The 18711-nt window shown below is 37.9% G+C and overlaps 1 protein-coding gene across 8 annotated transcripts in view; it reads left to right on the forward strand.

Annotated features, from left to right (window-relative positions):
- Positions 1 to 18711, forward strand: part of LOC105226522 (protein unc-79 homolog) — a 31720-nt gene that overhangs the window by 11928 nt on the left and 1081 nt on the right. For 5 of the 8 annotated variants that reach the window (XM_011205416.4, XM_011205418.4, XM_011205420.4 and 2 more), the window contains 16 exons: positions 1350 to 1429; positions 3046 to 3108; positions 6319 to 6427; positions 7617 to 7834; positions 7903 to 8051; positions 8129 to 8862; positions 8936 to 9013; positions 12187 to 12454; positions 12523 to 13159; positions 13222 to 13317; positions 13965 to 15269; positions 15528 to 15706; positions 15765 to 15919; positions 15988 to 16700; positions 16775 to 16953; positions 17020 to 17563. In XM_011205416.4, coding sequence (XP_011203718.2) covers positions 1350 to 1429; positions 3046 to 3108; positions 6319 to 6427; positions 7617 to 7834; positions 7903 to 8051; positions 8129 to 8862; positions 8936 to 9013; positions 12187 to 12454; positions 12523 to 13159; positions 13222 to 13317; positions 13965 to 15269; positions 15528 to 15706; positions 15765 to 15919; positions 15988 to 16700; positions 16775 to 16953; positions 17020 to 17563 — 5507 coding nt within the window. Of the gene's footprint in view, positions 1 to 1349; positions 1430 to 3045; positions 3109 to 6318; positions 6428 to 7616; positions 7835 to 7902; positions 8052 to 8128; positions 8863 to 8935; positions 9779 to 12186; positions 12455 to 12522; positions 13160 to 13221; positions 13318 to 13964; positions 15270 to 15527; positions 15707 to 15764; positions 15920 to 15987; positions 16701 to 16774; positions 16954 to 17019; positions 17564 to 18711 lie in introns of all 8 variants that reach the window. The other 3 variants (XM_011205421.4, XM_011205424.4, XM_029550320.2) reach the window with 2 other exon arrangements.

The raw sequence follows: 18711 nt of genomic DNA on the forward strand, positions 1-18711 counted from the left end.
ATAGACTTTCTTCCGCAATATGCTCATCTACTCACAACTCGGTGCACTTACGACATAAAAATACAACCGGCTGAAACTCGTGTCATCATTTGCTAACTAACAAAACTTCAACAAGCTTAAATCAAGAAAACAACGATATGTATATTTAACCAAATCAGTTTCACGGAATTTTGTAAACCGAGTGAAAATATTTATGCATATTACAATAAGTTTGGAAGGTTTTGAAGCAAATTAAAAACAACATATAGTAGACAAGTAGCAATTTATAGAGGTCTCTGCTAAAAGTGGTCATTTTAAACAGCAGCGAGGTCTGTTCAATGGTGTCACCTAGTTGCAAGCTATTATATTTTCGCCAAGTTTTTGGCTGCTCTTTCCTTGTTATAAAATGCTTTCAAAGGCTGCCTGGATCTAATCATAAATATGGTGAGAGTATTCTATCGCTGTGGGACAATAGTAAATACCATAGATACAAATCGTGTCTCTGGACCACGAACGCATTTTTAGTTTTAATTGTAAATATTTTTAATCAGTCTTTGGCGACATAGAACCCCATATACCACAGACATTCCCAAATTACAAAATATCACAAATATACTTACATATAGTACACACAATAGTACAAACATCGAATTTCCAGTGCATGCGTGATTAGTCGAAAGCTCATTCATATAATATTTTGCTGTGTTTCCTTTGAAAATAAGTAATTACGAAGTCATGTGCATACGTTTTTGAGCCATTAGCATTGAATAACGCTTTAAATTGATTTTGTTTTTTGTTTTAACTACTAATAACAAATAGTTGCATGAGCCGCAGCCAACCGCTGCGACGCCCCTTGCTCGTCTTATTTTTTCATACTTAAATTAACATAAAATCTGTTTGACGTAAGCGAGTGGCAAAAGAATGCTCAACTCGGCTAATTTTTTCAGTAAAGTATTTAGTATCAACAGCAACCACTTAGCTGACAAACAAGAGCGCCACTTTGTGTGTTGTTGAGAAATTTTTGTCATAGTTATTTGACATTTTTCTACTATTGTATTATATGACATTATTTTATTTTACCAAACTCGCTCCACTGTTTAGAAATAGCTGAGTTTATGTGTTTGCAAACATTTTTATTATATTAGCAAGCGTTCTTTTGCCGCTCGCTTACCGAAGAGCAGAGCTATAAAAGAAACCCCGTCCAGATTGCAACCCTACGTGTAAGATATGTTCAGCCTTTAGTATTCCCTGTGTATTCGAGTTTTGATTTCAATGATAAAATACGCAAATTTCTACAAATTTATTAAGCTAATATATAATATTTGTTTCTCGTTTCTCGTAATTGTTGACTTGCCGACCGGGTTGCATAGGACCGGTGCCAGTAGCAGTGCCACAGCCGGAACCACACTCCGTAGGCGGTGTACTCGTTCATATGCCACACGTTTGCTCCGTATGTATACATGAAAAACAATAACAAAAAAATACAACAACAACAAAACTAAAGCAAAATACAACAATGGTATAAGTATTTGCAAAACAAAAACAATAACAGGCATACAAATACTTGTATATTTATGAACTATTACATACCATACAACTTTGCATATATTTTTATAGTCATTTTACTGATTATGTTCCGTTCTTATACTTGAAGGATGCGTTCATGTTAATTTGACGTGCTTGAGCATTATTAAAGTTAACACTTTGATTAAAAAAATAAAAAAAACATATATATATAATAATTATATTTAGTAAAAAGATGACTAAGTACAGTATGTATTCGTTACATTGAATAATGCGTTTGACAATTGTTGTTTAACATTTTACTTTGAAGTTGCATTACAGCAGAAGTTTGTTGAGAAAAGTTTTCAAGTTGCATTAAAGATTTATTACTATATTGTAAACGATTATTAAACAGTATTTATAATACATACAAACAACGCTGCATATTTACATTTTTATGATTTTTATTTCTATCATACATTTTGGCAAGCGAGCTCACAATACTGTTCGTATATACAAAGAAACTAAAATAATAAAAGACACAATGTATGTTTGTATGTTCGCATGTTATCCCTGCAGTGAAATGAACTAGTTACAAACCGTTTCCATTACAGACAGTATGAACCGCAAGTATAAGATTTCAACCATACTAGAGTACAGTTAGAACGTAAAAAAGATAACACAGCAAAAATATAAGCCGAAGTTTTTAGTTTGATTTCAGCAAATTGTGAGTTAAAGGTTTACATGGGTTTCCTCGACTGAAAAACAGCCTTTCTTCAACAATTTTCTCTCATATAAAAAATAAATATTCGTTTTTTTGAGGTAAAATAATAAATATTTATTTCTGAATAAAAATAGTTACTGAATTAACAAAATATATGTTTTTATAAAAAAGTAAATTTCTTACAAAAGTGGAATAAATTGAGCGTACGAGTATATCCCATAGGAAAGCTAAAGAAAAAATCGTTAAGCCAACTAGTTATTGTTATAATGAAATACTTTTTTTCTTATATGCAAATGTTTAAAGGTACTTTATTCCAAAGTTGAAATTTTGAAAATTAATAAAACTAACTTAAATACAAAACTTTTCTTATTGAGTCGAAATGAGAAGAACGTATCCAAACGAAAAAATAAATTTTAATGCAAATTTTAGATGTAATGACCCGAAAATTATACGAAATTTCGAAGTTTATTCGGCAAATAGTTTCGGAGATATCAGCGAATTCATAATCTCTTATAGCTCATTTTTTTTCTAAACTAGTTACCTTTCACTCAGAAATATCGTAATTTAATCTAGGATTTTTCGAACTAATTAGATCTCACACGGGATAACACAAGGGAATCAAACCAGTTGTTTTCAAAACAGATCGATTTCAATTCGAAAATTCTTATCTAATTGATAATTTGTGTAACTCAGTTTGTGCTCTCATTGCAGGGATTACATACATGAATGTTTTTTTTATTACTTTTTCACAGTAAAAACAAAATTATGGTTAACTTTCCGATGTTTAAAAATTTAAATAAATATAATTTCAACTTATTTTATTTCGTATACTTTTTTAGAATAACGATAATGGGCATTCAGTTGATAGTATTGAATTGAGAAAAGTTCACGCCACAGACGAGGTACTTTGTGCATACGAAAATTCGATGAAAATAACTCAAAAAATTATCGATAAAATAGTTCGATTAATGTTTGCTTACAAAATTACTATTACATATCATTAAAATTATTAAATTGTTTATAAACAAATTTTTATTATTTTTTTTACATGAAAAAAGTATTTTTTGTTTATCGTTGTTGTAAAGCGATTAAGGTCCATGCCTACCAGAATTTAAAAACACATAACCATGAAAAAAAGCTATTAGATTCTGTGTTACCTGTATATATACAAAACTTCTATGTATGTCTGTACATAGTTATACACGCGTACTACTTTAATGAATACATATAAACTATAAAAAAACAAATATTTTTTTTTAAATCACACCATATAGTCTAATAACTACTACAGCTAAAGTCTTTTAAGATTTATTTGTTGCCGTCAGACATTGTTTGTGTTGATTTATTTATTTCTTATTTTTTCATTATATTCTAAATAAGACTAGATAACTTAGATAAATATTTAGTTGTGCTTTTGTAATTTAATATCTAAAAGTTTAGTTAGATTATTTAGAACTTAAGAGTTGATTATTTTATTTACGTATTTTTTGTCATCCAGCGTCATCAGTCGAACATCGCAATGTTTAATGTGTTTTTTAAATAATACCTAATGTAACTAAAAAATACTTCAATCTATCACCATCTGTACTTAGTATGACTTAATAGGATCCATACACTAGACAGTGTGTTTTGTAACTACGTTTTTAAGAACCCTTTGCAAGCGATAGTACAATATACTTCTCTCTAATTGTTGTGTTTTACAACAATGCCTAGTAGTTTTATTCAAAAATGTGATTTTACTCAAGGTTTGCTAAGAACTAGCTATTGTCCAAGAAACCTGCAGATTTTTTGTCCTATGATTTTCGAACCTAACCTAATTAAAACTGTACGCAAACTATGATTAAACCTGAAACTCAATTTTTGTATATGTGTTTAAAAAATACATATTTTTTATAATTAATATCTCTGAAATCCATCGATTTTTTTGACAGTTTAAATTGTTTCTATTACTGATAGAGAATCAGGTTAGGTTAGGTCGTAGGGCTTATGTAAAGTCGATGAATCGCACTTGCTTTATGTTACCCATAAAGTCCTCAAAGGTATATCCTCATCGATCGACGAAACCTTTTGTGATTACCACAAATTTATTAAGGCGGTTAATTTCAATTCCAACAACTTCATTAAGTTCGATAAAGATGTGTCTACCGAGATATTGTAATCGCAGTCTAACACAAGCTGAGCATTAGAGAAAGAAGTGCCAAAATTACTCCACCTACATACAGCTGTGGCAAAGATCATCCGATAGAATATTTAGCCGCGCCGCATGCAATCCTATTGGGCAGTGTTCAGTTGGAACACCTCTAATTGAGGCGAGATTGACTTCGCTAAGAGCAGAAGTGCCAGAAGGATTTCACAGTCGCATAAGTTCCGGTTGTTGACTAGCGCATGCTGAGCTCACTGGTGGGCCTAAGGTGCAACGCCAGAACGTAAGCAGACATGGGAGAACCGATTCGACTGTATACGGATGAAAATGGGGAAAGGATTCCCTCTCTAGCCAGCTCATCGGCTTTGCAGTTTCTAGCGATTCCGCTGTGACCGGGCGCCCATAGGAGTCTAATATGCAAGAAGTATGAAGCTATTGCTAAAGAGGTCGTGATAGGAAATCAACACAGCTATAAAAATGATATTAACGTAATTCGAAGAAAAACGCCACATTGACCAGTTTTGTCTTTATTTTTTAATACTTACGAAAATATTTTGACATGTTTTGTTTAATACCCAAATTCTTATGTAGAAGTTATTTATATTCAAAAAAATTAGCAAAAATTTTCCCGTTCCACTGATTCACTATGTTGTTAAAAAAAAATCGTATATAAATTTTTGAGGTTTTGAGAATATTCAGTATCTTGGAAAGTATATACATTTCCAACGATCTTCTCCGATATTAAGCGATTCTTTTTTTACTGAATGTAAAATATCAAACATTTTTAACATTATAAATTGACGCTATACATTTAATAAATAACCTCACATTGGTCTAAAAGAAAACTTCTCTCGAAAAGTCACTTAAAAATTTCTTCAGTTAAATTTGTATCTGCGAAATATCTCTTGGACAATGTAGTAACATAGTACGTTTTAACTGTTATGGAATTCTTTTTGTAATTGTAATTGTAACTAAAGATATTCAAGCGTTCACTTAGTACCGAGTACCTCCAAGCGATCACTGAATAACTTCGAGTTCTTTTTAAATACTTTCGAACACTCTTAAGTGCTTTTGAGTGCCTTTGAATATCGAGTATTTTGGGCTGCTAAAGTCTCAATTACTTTGAGTAATTTTAATTACGATACTGTTCAAATAGGCTTGGTAGATTATAACGTTATACACATAATTACAAATTCAAGAACAATGAATTATTTTTGATAGTAACAAATTCATTAACTATTATGTACAAATATTTTTGTTTTTGTAAATAGGTTTTTACTCAAATTTTGACTAATCGCTATTCAACATTATTTCCTAATTAGTTAGTAATTTTTTCTAAAATATATATTTCACTATCTCAAAGTACTTTGTATGTGTGTGAATTACAAAAACCTAATATTTAATTAATTGTAAAATACATTAAATAATACGAAAAAAATATTTAAAAACTTTAAAAAGCAAAATAAATGTAAATAATTATCGTTTTCTTTTATAGATTTTAGTTTTTCAATATTTGTTATTTTTTTTTTAATTTTATAAATGTTAGCATGTCAAACGGAGAAATGTTCATTGTACAGCACCAACAACACCAAATGTAATTAAATGCAATAATTTTCATGTTCCAAACATTTATTGCACAACTTCTTTTTGTTCACAGTTATTTATATTCAAATGTACACTATGTACATACATATGTATATATGTATTTTTTACTTTGTCTCCTAAGAATTTTTTTTAAAACGCTGTTATTAACGTTTGTGCAGGTATACACATTATAGTATCAGAAACGACTAAAAAACAATATTCGTTACGTTCAAATTTTATGTGGTCTTGTATATATGTGAATGTATAACAGCTGTATATAATCTCCAACAAAGATGTATATAGATTCTGAGCTCTGTTTCTCATCTAGTTAAAGAGAGAATATACAGTTTTTGTTTTAATTTTTGGTTTTTAACAAACAATTTAGATTATGACCGCAACAGTGGAAACAGTTTCCGAACAATTGGACTTAGCTTCCATCCTGCCGGCGGATAGAGCTATAGCACGCTCTATAACGCTCTCCGATGCGGATGTTGGTGAGTTCTAAACAGGGACACGCACACGCCTAAGACACTCAAACACACTCACAAAGAGAGATATAGAAAGCGAGATATACTTATGTAGTAGAAAAGCATATTATAGAGAACAAAATTTTAATTACATATACAAAGTGAACAAAGAGAGAGATTACTTGCACCACATTTGTTTTATTCAAAATTATTCTCAATCCGATACTTAACTTTGCTTACAAAGGGGTTTCCTGGGGTACAATTCTGAAATTTTTAGAAACAAATATTTTAAACTCGGATATTGCGACGCCACTTCCGGTGACTCCTCGGAAAAAAGATGCGCCCGCGTTGGCACGATAAAACAGTCCAGGATCTTTTAAAGTTAAAAAATAAGTGTTTTAGTAAGACCTTAACTTAGCACTTGGACTAAGAAAAAAAAGTAACAATTGGAATTTTGGCAGTCATTTTTACAAAAAAATTAAAATTTCAGTGAAAATTTTGCGACATTTTGTTTCAAATAGTTGTAATCGTAAAGAATTCTTCGTCCAAGTCTTTAAGAATTGTATCTCAAAGATCTGTGTAAAATTTCATGAAGATCGGTTAAGGAGTTCTCGATAATAAATCTTGCCAACCGACTTCCTACAGGTTCGAGAAAACTGCTCTTAAAGACTCACTTAGCGCACAACTTCTGAAGGCTGTATTTCTGAAACTATTACCTGGATCAACTTGAACATTATAGGATATATTTTTGTAGGACAATATTCTAGAGATGTTGTAGATTTTAATAAGACAATAAAAAAATCGATTTGTTGAAACCCGTAAACCCCATAAGGGAATTAACAGGCAAGTTGCGGCCCTGAAATGTTAATATATTTACTTTAAAAGCAGAGTTCTGGATATGTTAAGCTCTAGCTCTCCACAGGTTCAAAAGTGACATCCCTTAGCAATCCACAAATGGGATTGTATGGGGACTGTAATTTCTTTACGCAGCTTCTTCGAATAGCGTCCAATGTTCGCAAGTTGGCTTATAACATTAAGGCCCCTCCTCTCTGTTTTTATGACAACGAATGAACCACCCGTTTGAAAATTACACTCACCCTTGCCACACCTCATGAAAACCGAAAACAAAATTTCATAGTATTTACCCAAAAATCATTCCACATCATAATCATATAGTTTCGTTTGCGAATTAGTTGATACCCAACTCTCTTCACAGGTAGTGCCAATGTGAGCGTAACGAGAGCCTCAGTGCTTGGTGAAAATGGCGGAGCAAATGGCAGCACTGGTGGTGGTGCAGGCGAAAATGGCAGCGTATCCGATGAAGAGGAGGACGAAGAAGAGGGTGAAGATTTTTGGCATACTTCGGTTGGTAAATTTAAATTTACATTGGATCAACTCCCACAAACACTACAGTATATACACCAATTATTAACCGTGAGTCGAATATTTTTCACTCGTTTTTTGAATGAAACATTTAGTAATTTCTTTTGTTTTATATTTAGGAAATCCCTACTATAAAGAAACCTGAAATTCTATATTACGTTCTACAATGTCTAAATGTAATGGCACTTCATGGCGACGCTCTAGCTAAAGCCGCACGTGAACACCGCGGCTTCTTCATATGGTGTCAGGAAAATTTACTGATTAAGAAGTGAGTTCTATATACTTCTAGAGTACCTACTTTTCAAAGAAATGCACGAAATTTTAATTCTCTCTCCTTTTTACCAGCCTCTGGGGGCTTTGCAACGCCGAACATTCTCACATTTGTCAAGCAAGCGTACCACTACTGCTGCATTGTATCACACTCCCGCTGGGCTCGGATGTATTTTGGCGTGTCGTGCAGGAAGCATTTCACGACACTGATTGGCGCATAAGATTCACGGCAGTTGAGCGAGTTACCGTAATTACTCGTTTCATGGACTCGACCCCCTTGCGCACCGAAGTCGGATTGCAGACGGCGCTCGCTACCGCATTTTGTCATCTGATCGCCAGCATGGACGACATTAATGTGTATGTTGCGCAGCGGGCGACCCTCTATATCGGCACCATACATGACACGGCAATTCGGTCACTCCTCTTTTGCTTAGAATCGCAATTCGATTTGTTTATCGTAGACCGGCCGGTGGTGTTGCAATCTGTCTATCAGTTACACAACTCACTTTCGGATCGAAAAATCCTCAATTGGGAGTTCTTTTTAAATCGTTTCGATACGCTCTTTGTGGAGGCGCAAATTAATTTGGAGAAATGTGGTGATATTTCATATTTGCGTGATTTACGTAATTCGGAGAATGGTAGTGAGGCGTTATCGTCTAAGATTTTGAAAGCGCGTGAGGCGTTGAGCCAATCAGACACCAGCGGTAGTATGGCAAAAACGCTAAGCGCCTCGTTTGGCACTAAATGGCCTTACAAGCGCACTATGTCTGCACCGGCAAGCATGATACCACGTCAGGACTCCAAATTTAGTAAGTGTCAAAGTGAATAGTTAGATACAAATTGCGATTTGTTGACTTATGCATTTTCTTTTATTTAACGCAGTGCCCGAAAAGGAGAAGATTTACAGTCGCCAAATATCGGCGCCCATACTCAAGCGGAAGACTTCACGTTTCGGTTTGGGTCAGTTTTTAGGATCTAGTGGCAATCAAGCCAATGTTTCTAGTCATAGTTATGCAACCACCAGTCATCCACCCACACAACATCCCCGTGCCGGACACGCCCACTCTCATCCACATGCCTACCCTCATACCACACAACCCACAACTTCCTCGAAACATCATTCCACAGCTGCGGCTGCCCCACAACCCTGCCCTGTACATAATCCCGCCACATCTACGTCACATAGCAATTTCTTCTTCTCCTCCAATTCACCATCCACTTCCACCAACACTTTTGTTGCGCATTTTGCGCATTTCACCGGTAGTAGTGCACATCCCCCACCAACATCACAACCACAATCTGTAGCTACAATATCAACTTTAGCTTCCTCAGCATCTCATAGTCAGAGCCATCAGTATTTAGTACATTGCGTAGCGCCCACACCTAGTCAAACGTTCACAGCGCATAGTCCACTGCCGACGTTGCGGGAAGCAGAGCTGCCGCAAACGAGCGTACAAATGTTGTCAACACAAAAGACGTCACTACCACCACACCAGCCGCATCACACCTCCTATCATTCACACTTTCAGAAGCATCCGTCCGCACCGAATTTGTTGCCACCGCCATCAGCAACATCGGTCCTCAGCCCCAGTCCCACAACGACCAGTAATCCATTCCTTCACTGCACTTGTGGCGGTGCTTCGGGTAGTGTTGGTGTTGGTGCTGGTGTTAGTGGTAGTGGCGCCACCGTCGTAAATGCGCCTACAACGGCATCGGCTCACCAAGGTAGGTTGTAGTGCATGCCGTCCCCTCCTCCGCTTCCCCAGTAACAAGCGAAAAGCCACTGCATTTAAGTAGTTATTCATTTATGTTTCCTTTTTCTGATTGGCATTCGTTTTTGTCTTCCTTTTCTTGATTTTTAATTGGAATTATGCTGCGCAGAAGCTCGTGTTATGAGTGTGTCGTTCATGTGAATTCGGCCATATGTCTCAAATAAATTTTAAATTACCAACAAACTACTACAGCATCACATTTTGCACATATTTTATCAAAGAAATAAATACACTTTCAAATCCTTGGTCAGAAAACATCGTTTGATTGTGCGTTTTGAACGACATACACATACACACTGTCTCTACAATACTCCATGCAACCAAAATCGATGTTTCTATGTCACTATCTTCTCTGATGTATACTGCCGCCCCTGTTCGTCATGAAAATCTTCAACTTTTAATCTGCATGCTATTTTTTATATGGCTGTTGAACTGACTTGAGTCCGCATTGTAAATATAAGTATGTACATATGTATTTAGTGTTCTTTGGTGTTACTTTGCTTTATCAGAATCACTGAGCTGATAAGACTTCGATTATCTTTAAAACCAAAACCAGGATCCCTACCCGTGCTCATGATATTTGTTCTCTTGAATTCCATTAACTCGACTCAGAATTTTATCACTCAGCATATTTACTAACCTCAAATAAGATCCATGACAATAAGTCTCACTCCTGTAAACGCTTTAACTAGTTTCGAACTGTTCCACCCAAGTTGTGGTTATTATTATTATGGGTAGGCTCTATGATCTAGTGCGGCAAAAAGATGATGAGAGGATACAAGCTTAGGATTCTTTTTATTGCATTTTTTAATCTTTGATCGAGGAAATTCTGTATACATACAAGTACGTAGACATGTTGATACAGACAGTATACTTGTTTTAGAAGGAATCTTCAACTTTATTATAATAATGGGTTGTCAAAAAAGTCTTGCGGTATTTTTATTGATTTTTTTTTTATTGAAATTGAAATGAATTTTTGATGACTCATGCCCAGCTCTTGACCGATGCTACGGCTGCTACTATGCCGGTCTCTTTCGACCAATTCAGCGATTTTATCGCAATTTTCGACGACAGGCCTTCCGGAGCGTGGCGCATCTTCGACCACCTCTACACCAGAACGAAAACGTTGAAACCATCGTTGTGCGGTGGAAATGGAAACTGTATTGGGTCCATAAACTGCACAAATTTTATTGGCGGCTTGAGATGCATTTTTGCCTTTATCGTAGTAGTACTGTAAAATATGCCGTATTTTGTCTTTATTTTGCTCCATGTTTGCGACGCTATAACTCACGAACGACTTAAAAGAAACAAACGACGTGTTAGCGCGTGAAATGAGCTTTCCAAAAAGGTATAGCATGACCCGATGCGACGAATAAAACTAGAACTACGCGCTTTCAGCGCCAACTAGCGAAAATGCCGCAAGACTTTTTTGACAACCTATTATTATAAAAAAATACATATATTAAAAACTAATCAATTTCTGCAAAACTATTTACAACTTACATCTGATACATGCGTAGTATAATCATGAATTGTAAATCTTCCATATACTGGTACTATTCAAACCTGAACAGACGTAAGCTCATATTCTAAAACTGATTCGCTGAGCTCCTGCATAGCCTGGCCAAACATTTCTAGAAATATCTGTAATAGTCTATTATCCTGGTAGTAGTCCCTTCTTTCTGCATACTGTAGTTTTCAGGTTTTGAAACGCGTACGACGGACTAACATTACGTTCTTAAATTAAGCCTACTATTTTTAGTTTTTATTTTCATTTTTGTCTCAGCGTTATTTTGTTAACTTTTTGTTTCAAACAATATACATATATTTGCGCACTTTTTCTTTTGATATCTTTATTTCTTGTACTTGGTGTTCTACAACTCATTAGTAAATGTCTCACCTCATATTCATAAGCCTGTTTGATCTCATTTGGTGTCTAACGGTTTCAGTCAAAACTCGTATTAATCTTTAATTGTTGTACGAGTTTATTAATGTCACATTATACCAACTTAAAGTCGCCTTGTCGCTACTTTGCTGAGGAGCTCAACCAGCTCGAAACTTTGAATCCAAGTTTGCACAGCCACTGAGTGGTTCGAGTTGGAAGATTAATTAATTATGTGTTGTTTTTCCCAAAAGTGCCAAATCAGTGTGTACTTCTGTACTGGTATGTATGTATTTTCATAAGCTTGCCTATATATGTAAATACTTATGTGTCTATATAGCTAAACAATGGATGTATTATTTAAAGAAGCTGTAAATACAAATATCGCTATGGAATGACACTTAAACTCTGGTGTCATTCTATTTGAAACTCCTTAAGTGTTACAGAAATATAAGAGTAAATTACTTTTCCTCATACAGACGGACATATTCACTCTCTGGGTGGTATTAATGATGACAACCTTATTGGTTTGCTAAGTCGCATTACTGAGCTGGAAGAGTCCGATCGAGAAACAATTCATTTGCTCGTTTTTCTGCTAATGCAGTTCATGTCGCGCACCGATCAGGCATTCCCCTCAGAAGATAAACCGGTATCCAAGACACAGAATATTGTGCTCAAGCATTTATTTTTGCTTTTGGGTCACAATCAGATTGATAAAACTTTCCACACAACGCCGGAGAATCTACGGTAAATAAAATGCACGGATTCTCACTTTAAATCAAATATTTATAATTTTTCTTGCGACATTCCTTCAGTGTTTCGGCAGTCTTCAATGCATTCCTCGCAAATCTGCCACAAGTTTTGGATCAAAACCACTTGATTGGCGGTCTAATACTTCCCTCGATAATGCAGATCATATTGTACGCACCGAATCCCAGTAATACGGCTGCTGATTGCTATCAAAATTTGGTTTTCAATTATTCACTTTGGTATTTGGAACAATATCCGCGTCGCAATTGGATGTTAACTGTACTGGTGGTGCTCTACAAGTATTCCTACACCCAGCCACCGTACAGCGCGTACGTGATTTCAGCAATGCGCATGGTTATGAACAGTTTGCGCAATCATTTCCATCAATGTCGCCGCATACCAACAACCACCATATTGGATATACAAGGTACATCACGTTCACGCGACGTTAGTCAACCCTCTTTGGGTACAGATCCTGATGAGAAGGATCCTAGTCCACCAGCTAGTCCAATGTTTCCGTCGGAAGGTACTAGCGCCGCATCAAAAAGTAAAGGCCAAAATGTCGCTTTCACACCAAAGCTACAACACGCATTCCGTAAGTACAATGACTCTAGTTTGGAAGCGGATGAGACGGAATCTGAACTAGTGGCAATACCGGAAAGTGATTTGTCGGACAGCACTTTGCATGGCAGCAGTGCACCTGTAAATAATTTGAAAGTATTTGATTTGGCAATGAAGAAATATATATGTATATTTTCCACCAGGGTTCTTTTGACGATACCGTACATTTCGAAGAAACATCGTTGACAAAGGGCGATATGCAGAGAGCACGAACAGCCCGTGCCATTGAGTATGAAGAGGTTTGTGAACATACATACATACATATGTTTGTTTAAGAACATTTTTACTGTTGCAACATTTAACTTTGCACAAATAGGATCATAATCGTTCAAATCCTCACACACCAAATGTATGGACGTATGGCGGACTTTTTGCTAAAATTATCGGTCAATCTGTGAGATAATTATTAAAATTCGGAAAAAATGTTTCTTTCAAAATATCATACCATTATGTCAAAACTGGGTTCGATCGCGCCAGTACTTCATTTAACCCCCATATACGATTACATATGTATCTAATATAAAAATGTTCGAACTCCCAGTTGACTTATATCACATATGTATGTACATTGGGAGTTATTTTATTGGATGTGAGAGCATATTATCCCAATAAAAGTGTCACTTTGCTCTTAAAAAGTTAAAATCGAACAAGAATTTGCCTTAGCTCCGATTCCAACTGATATTCATGATGTAGACGTTTTTCACATCAACCCAATGTACGTAATGAATTTACCTTCGTCGGTTGAGCTAATATCATATATCACACATTTACTTAATATAAGATTCGAAGATGATTTTAGTATAATTTTCGCTGAAGTAAAATAAAGTGATAAAACTGAATCTATGACTTTACTTATTAAAATATATATTCTTTTCAATTCCATTAGAAAACTTCGAAGGCACAACATAAGTCGTTGATTACTACCAAAACTGGAGACACCTATACTACGAAAATTAGAACTACCGGCGGTCAGGAAGCTGTTAGTACCACTGTTGTTACCACACAAGCCCGTCATAGTCTTCAAGAAGGTGTACGTATGATCGTTACCCCCCTCGTTGGCACTGATGCGGCAGCCGAGACCGCCATTGTAAGCCCCCCAGTTGATGTACACCGCGCTATCACAGTCCGAAATAAATCGTTGGAGAACGCTGCCGCTTCGACATCGAAGATGTTTGCTGCAATTGCCACGAACCATCTTAAAGCATTGGGCGCCCTACAAGATATACAAGCTAAATCTAGCGATAGTAACTCTAAATCGCTGACATCCAGTAATGGCAATCGCTCAACGAATAGCAGCACTGAAAACTCAGGCAAGTGTCCACAACAATTACCACCAGTTACTTCTCAGCACGTACAAAATCAACAGCAACAGCCACCACATCATCCGCCTGCTTCTTCAAAAAAGCCTATTGGGCGGCACAAGACAATTGTCGAATGCAGTGCTGGCACTTCGTCCTCTTCGACCGGTACGGATGACTCAAGACTGAGCGCCAATCACAAGAAACCAGCCGGTAAATCGCTAAAACGTTCGGACAAAGCATACGGCTCACCCGATTCCCCGCTCTCCAAGATGAGCGTCATGCCGAACCCAGTCGATGAGGTGGATACCACAAAGTTACCGGCACCAAAAAGTATAGCAGCACTAGAAATACCCACGCCAGAACGTTTACTGCCTATTGGCACGCATGAGTCAGTCGGTGGTTTAATCGATCGTTTGCGCGAGGGTCTCAACTTACCGGATATTAGTCATTTGAAACAAGATAGCCTCGATGTATCGGATAGCACTAAAGATGACATAACACCCAGTAGTCGTACTACATCACCACGTCGTCTCATCAAGCAAGTAGCACTGGAATCGCCACCAAATGCAAGCGCCGCCGGTCAACAAGATCTGCATTCGTCCATATTAAAAAGCGTTACTCAGGAGGTGAAGACAGCAACCAGCGTTACGGTTACTGCAAGCACAAGTGGTGTGCATACTGCAACTAAACCAGAAGCCCCTAAACGTCCTCGTCAGAAATTGGCTCCCTTCAATATGGACGCTAGTGCCATGCCGGATATACGTTCACGCTTCGCTGGTGCATGGCCACCGCCCCCATATCAACCCCCTGAAGAGCTGGACGATGATCTGGATGATGGCATTGAAAATGGCAATGGGCATAGTGGTGCAGCAGCGCAGCCAAATCGGGTGGTAAGTGTGCTTTTGAATTCGACAATGCTTCTATTAACTTATTCTAAGAACTCACAAGATTTTCTGGTAAGAAGCACTGAGAATCAAACTTCCATTTCGAGGCCGACGTATAAATATGCTTATATAAATATCCATAAAATAGTGATATTGATATTGCATCGGTCTTTTGATAAAACAATGTGTAGTTATAATTTTTGTCTCTTAGTTCTGATCCATGTTCACATGACCAACATAACTCTTGACTACCTTGTTTCTTAGAGTACTAGACGCGTTGGCGATTATACGATTTGTGACCGTTGCACCGATTGTGGCGCACTTATCGAAGAGTATACCGACGAGGATATTGGCATATTGATAGTCATATTAGGAACTTTCATTCATCGCGAGCCGGCAATGGCAGCGCCATTTCTACCTGAAATACTAACCATAACCTCAAGGTTAGTAAATAATTTGTGCAGAACAAGTTTAATAAAACCACGAAAATTTCTTTGCTAGAATCTGCTTGACATCTACGCACTCCTGGCAGGGCGAGAATGGACCAGCATTGGTTTGCAGTGCTCAGGCTGTATCATTGCAATTCATACGCTGTGTTCTGCATCAGCTGGCACCCAACGGCATCTTTGTGCAAGTTTTTCAAACTCAAGTGAAGAGTAAGAGTAATACATACATACTAATACTTACAGATGCTTATAATTAATATTCAATAATCTTCACAAAGTGAAAGTGCGCCACAACTCGTTCCGCAGCATTGCACGAGCTCTACAGGACTTTCAGGAGCTCAACGCCACACATCCCATTTATATGGTCTGCGAATCTTTGCAGTCGAAGAAATCGCTACCAGTCGAGCAGTTGCCTGTGATTTTTCGGAACATGGCCGAGTATTTGCATTGCGTGCCAACGGAACTGACCACCGGTCCAGGTGTTTGGCAGCAAGCGATGCAAGCCATGGAATCACTATTGCGTCAAGTGATTGTGTTGCTACCAAATCTGGCCAATCCCGAACATCTGCTCGACATAATGGTAGCCACTTTGAAGCTGAACATTGTGCCAAAAACCCTACTTGATCCCTACTCCAAGATAATTGGCTTTTGCGTGCAGAATACGAATTTAGAATACCACTCTTTGTACGAACTGTGCACACTCAATATGCGCTCGTTTTCCAAAGATCGGGATAAGATGCTGCTCTGTCGTCAGCTGATTTTCGAGTTCGTGCAGGCATTGAAGTTTAAAACTAACATACCAGATAACAACTTGTTGATGATCATCGGCTTTGTGCTGCATGATGCTGGAGGCACGCTGCCACCGGGCACTATAGTTGGCTTTCCGGAGGCCCCGCTACCCTTAACTACCAATGCTGCGGATTGTATGCGTCAGTATGTCAACGATGTTATAGATTTTCTAGCCGACTTTCACACACTGAGTAAAATCAAGGTGAGTCCTACTTACATACATTTACATATACACATGTTTCATTCCGCCAACTTATAAACTCTCATACCCATAAGAACTTCAAAAATGGACAGATACAAAATGGACTTGGCGAAGACACATTGGGTGGCGTTTTGAAGGGAGCTGTGGCACAATACTTGGCGCTGGAAATGTCACGTGGCAACACACGTGACAATAAAAGTAGTTCACGTTACTTGCCCTGGTTGAATAATGCTCCGTCGTCGCTGCAGCAAGGGTGAGTCCTAGTAAAGATTCTCGTAGTCATGCAAGTGTCAGCTGGCTAATCACTTTAATTCCACAGTCCCAAAGAATTCACGGAATGCGTTGGCCACATGCGTCTACTCTCTTGGTTGCTGCTTGGCTCACTTACACACCTGGCGCTAACACAGCGCCGCAATGAGCGTCACGCTATACCCATACCACCACAGCAGGTGCCACCAACCGTACCACCAGCAGCAGTGCATTACCAGCACCATCATCAGCAGCCCAGTGGCATGGCGCCATTTGCAATGCCGGTCTCACAGGAGTCATCCTGTCACATTGCGGATCACATCCAGGTGATTTTTGCCGGTTTCGCCGAGCAGTCGAAGACGTCGGTATTGCATATGTCATCCCTCTTTCACGCCTTCACTCTGTGCCAACTATGGACTGTGTATTTGGAGCATGTTGCTCGCTCCTCCAGCAATGCAGAAGGCAACACCATGGGTGTACTCTTCGAGTTTTGGGCCAAAGTGACACCGTGTATTTTGCAATTGGTTTCGCATGCTCGTCCACCAAAAGAGAGTTCCAGTAGTGGTGTCGGTGGTGCAGGCATAGCCGATTTCACGCAGAATCCAAATGCAAAAGTGAGTTAAAATATATCTTTATTATTGTTAACAATAGGTATTTAAGGAATAGTCAACCGTTTTAGTGGTTGTTCTTGATTTACCAATCATTTCAGCAATGCTAATAGCTCCTCCAGGGAAAGCTTTTTTTACTGGGTTAGATCTCACCGAAAGCGATGTTATGAGTGTAGGTTTGAGGGATTGTGTAAAGAAGTTGTCAGCGGGAACTCATTGCAAACAAAGGAGTTTGACTGGCCCCAACAATAAAACAACAACTGTGGTCGGAGTTCGAGAAGTATCTCCAAATCTTTGACTGTTGTTGAGGTTAACAAGATGCTCTTTAGGTCACGAGGCAAATTAATTGACATTCTGATCATCAACGAAAGGCCCAGGAAGCTTGTAGTTTCGAAGGGATTGGGGTTCAAGAAGTGTATCCAACTCTTCGACTGTTGTTGTTGAGGTTATCAAGCCGCTCTTTGGTCAAGGCGCAAATTAATTGACATTCAGATCATCAACGAAAGGCCCAGGAAACATTCTGTTTCGAAGGGGTTGGACTATACAGAGAGGGGTGTTTGATGAGTAGTTTCCATAGGGCATGCAAAGAGGGGGTTAGAGTCGGAGGCTCGCTGCACGCAGGACATATATATATGTATATGGTATGTAGTTTTCATAATCATAATCCGTTACCGAATTTGTTCAGGAGTTATCCGCCCAAGTGCTATTATTTCGAGTATCACACTCAGTTTAGATCGGTAAGGAGTAAGTTGAGCTTGTCAAAGGTTGATCCGAACTCGGCCCGCGGATTTTTTTTGCCGCGTTTCTGCCAAACCACAGGCTCACAGGATGTGCTAGCAACACCGGCGACACAAGCCTTCGCGATTGTGCAAATAGCACCTTGTTCGCACACATCGCCGTCAGTGTGACGAGCTGGGTCGATTTAGCCATGCCTATATTAAGCGAACTAGTCCCTCAGTTTTTACGATATCGGTCTACAATTTTGACCACGACCTTTTCTTCCCAAGAGGCTGCTCATTTGCCGGAACTGCTGATATTGGACCACTTTAGCGTAGCTGCCATACAAACTGGCAAACTAGCTTCGGTGGCACCTAAGTTAACGTTTACTATGTTTTTATCTTAATTTCTTTTAATTTAACTTGTACGCTAATATC

The sequence above is a fragment of the Bactrocera dorsalis genome, unplaced genomic scaffold, assembly GCF_023373825.1.
Source record: "Bactrocera dorsalis isolate Fly_Bdor unplaced genomic scaffold, ASM2337382v1 BdCtg037, whole genome shotgun sequence".
Classification (NCBI taxonomy): Eukaryota; Metazoa; Arthropoda; class Insecta; order Diptera; family Tephritidae; genus Bactrocera; species Bactrocera dorsalis.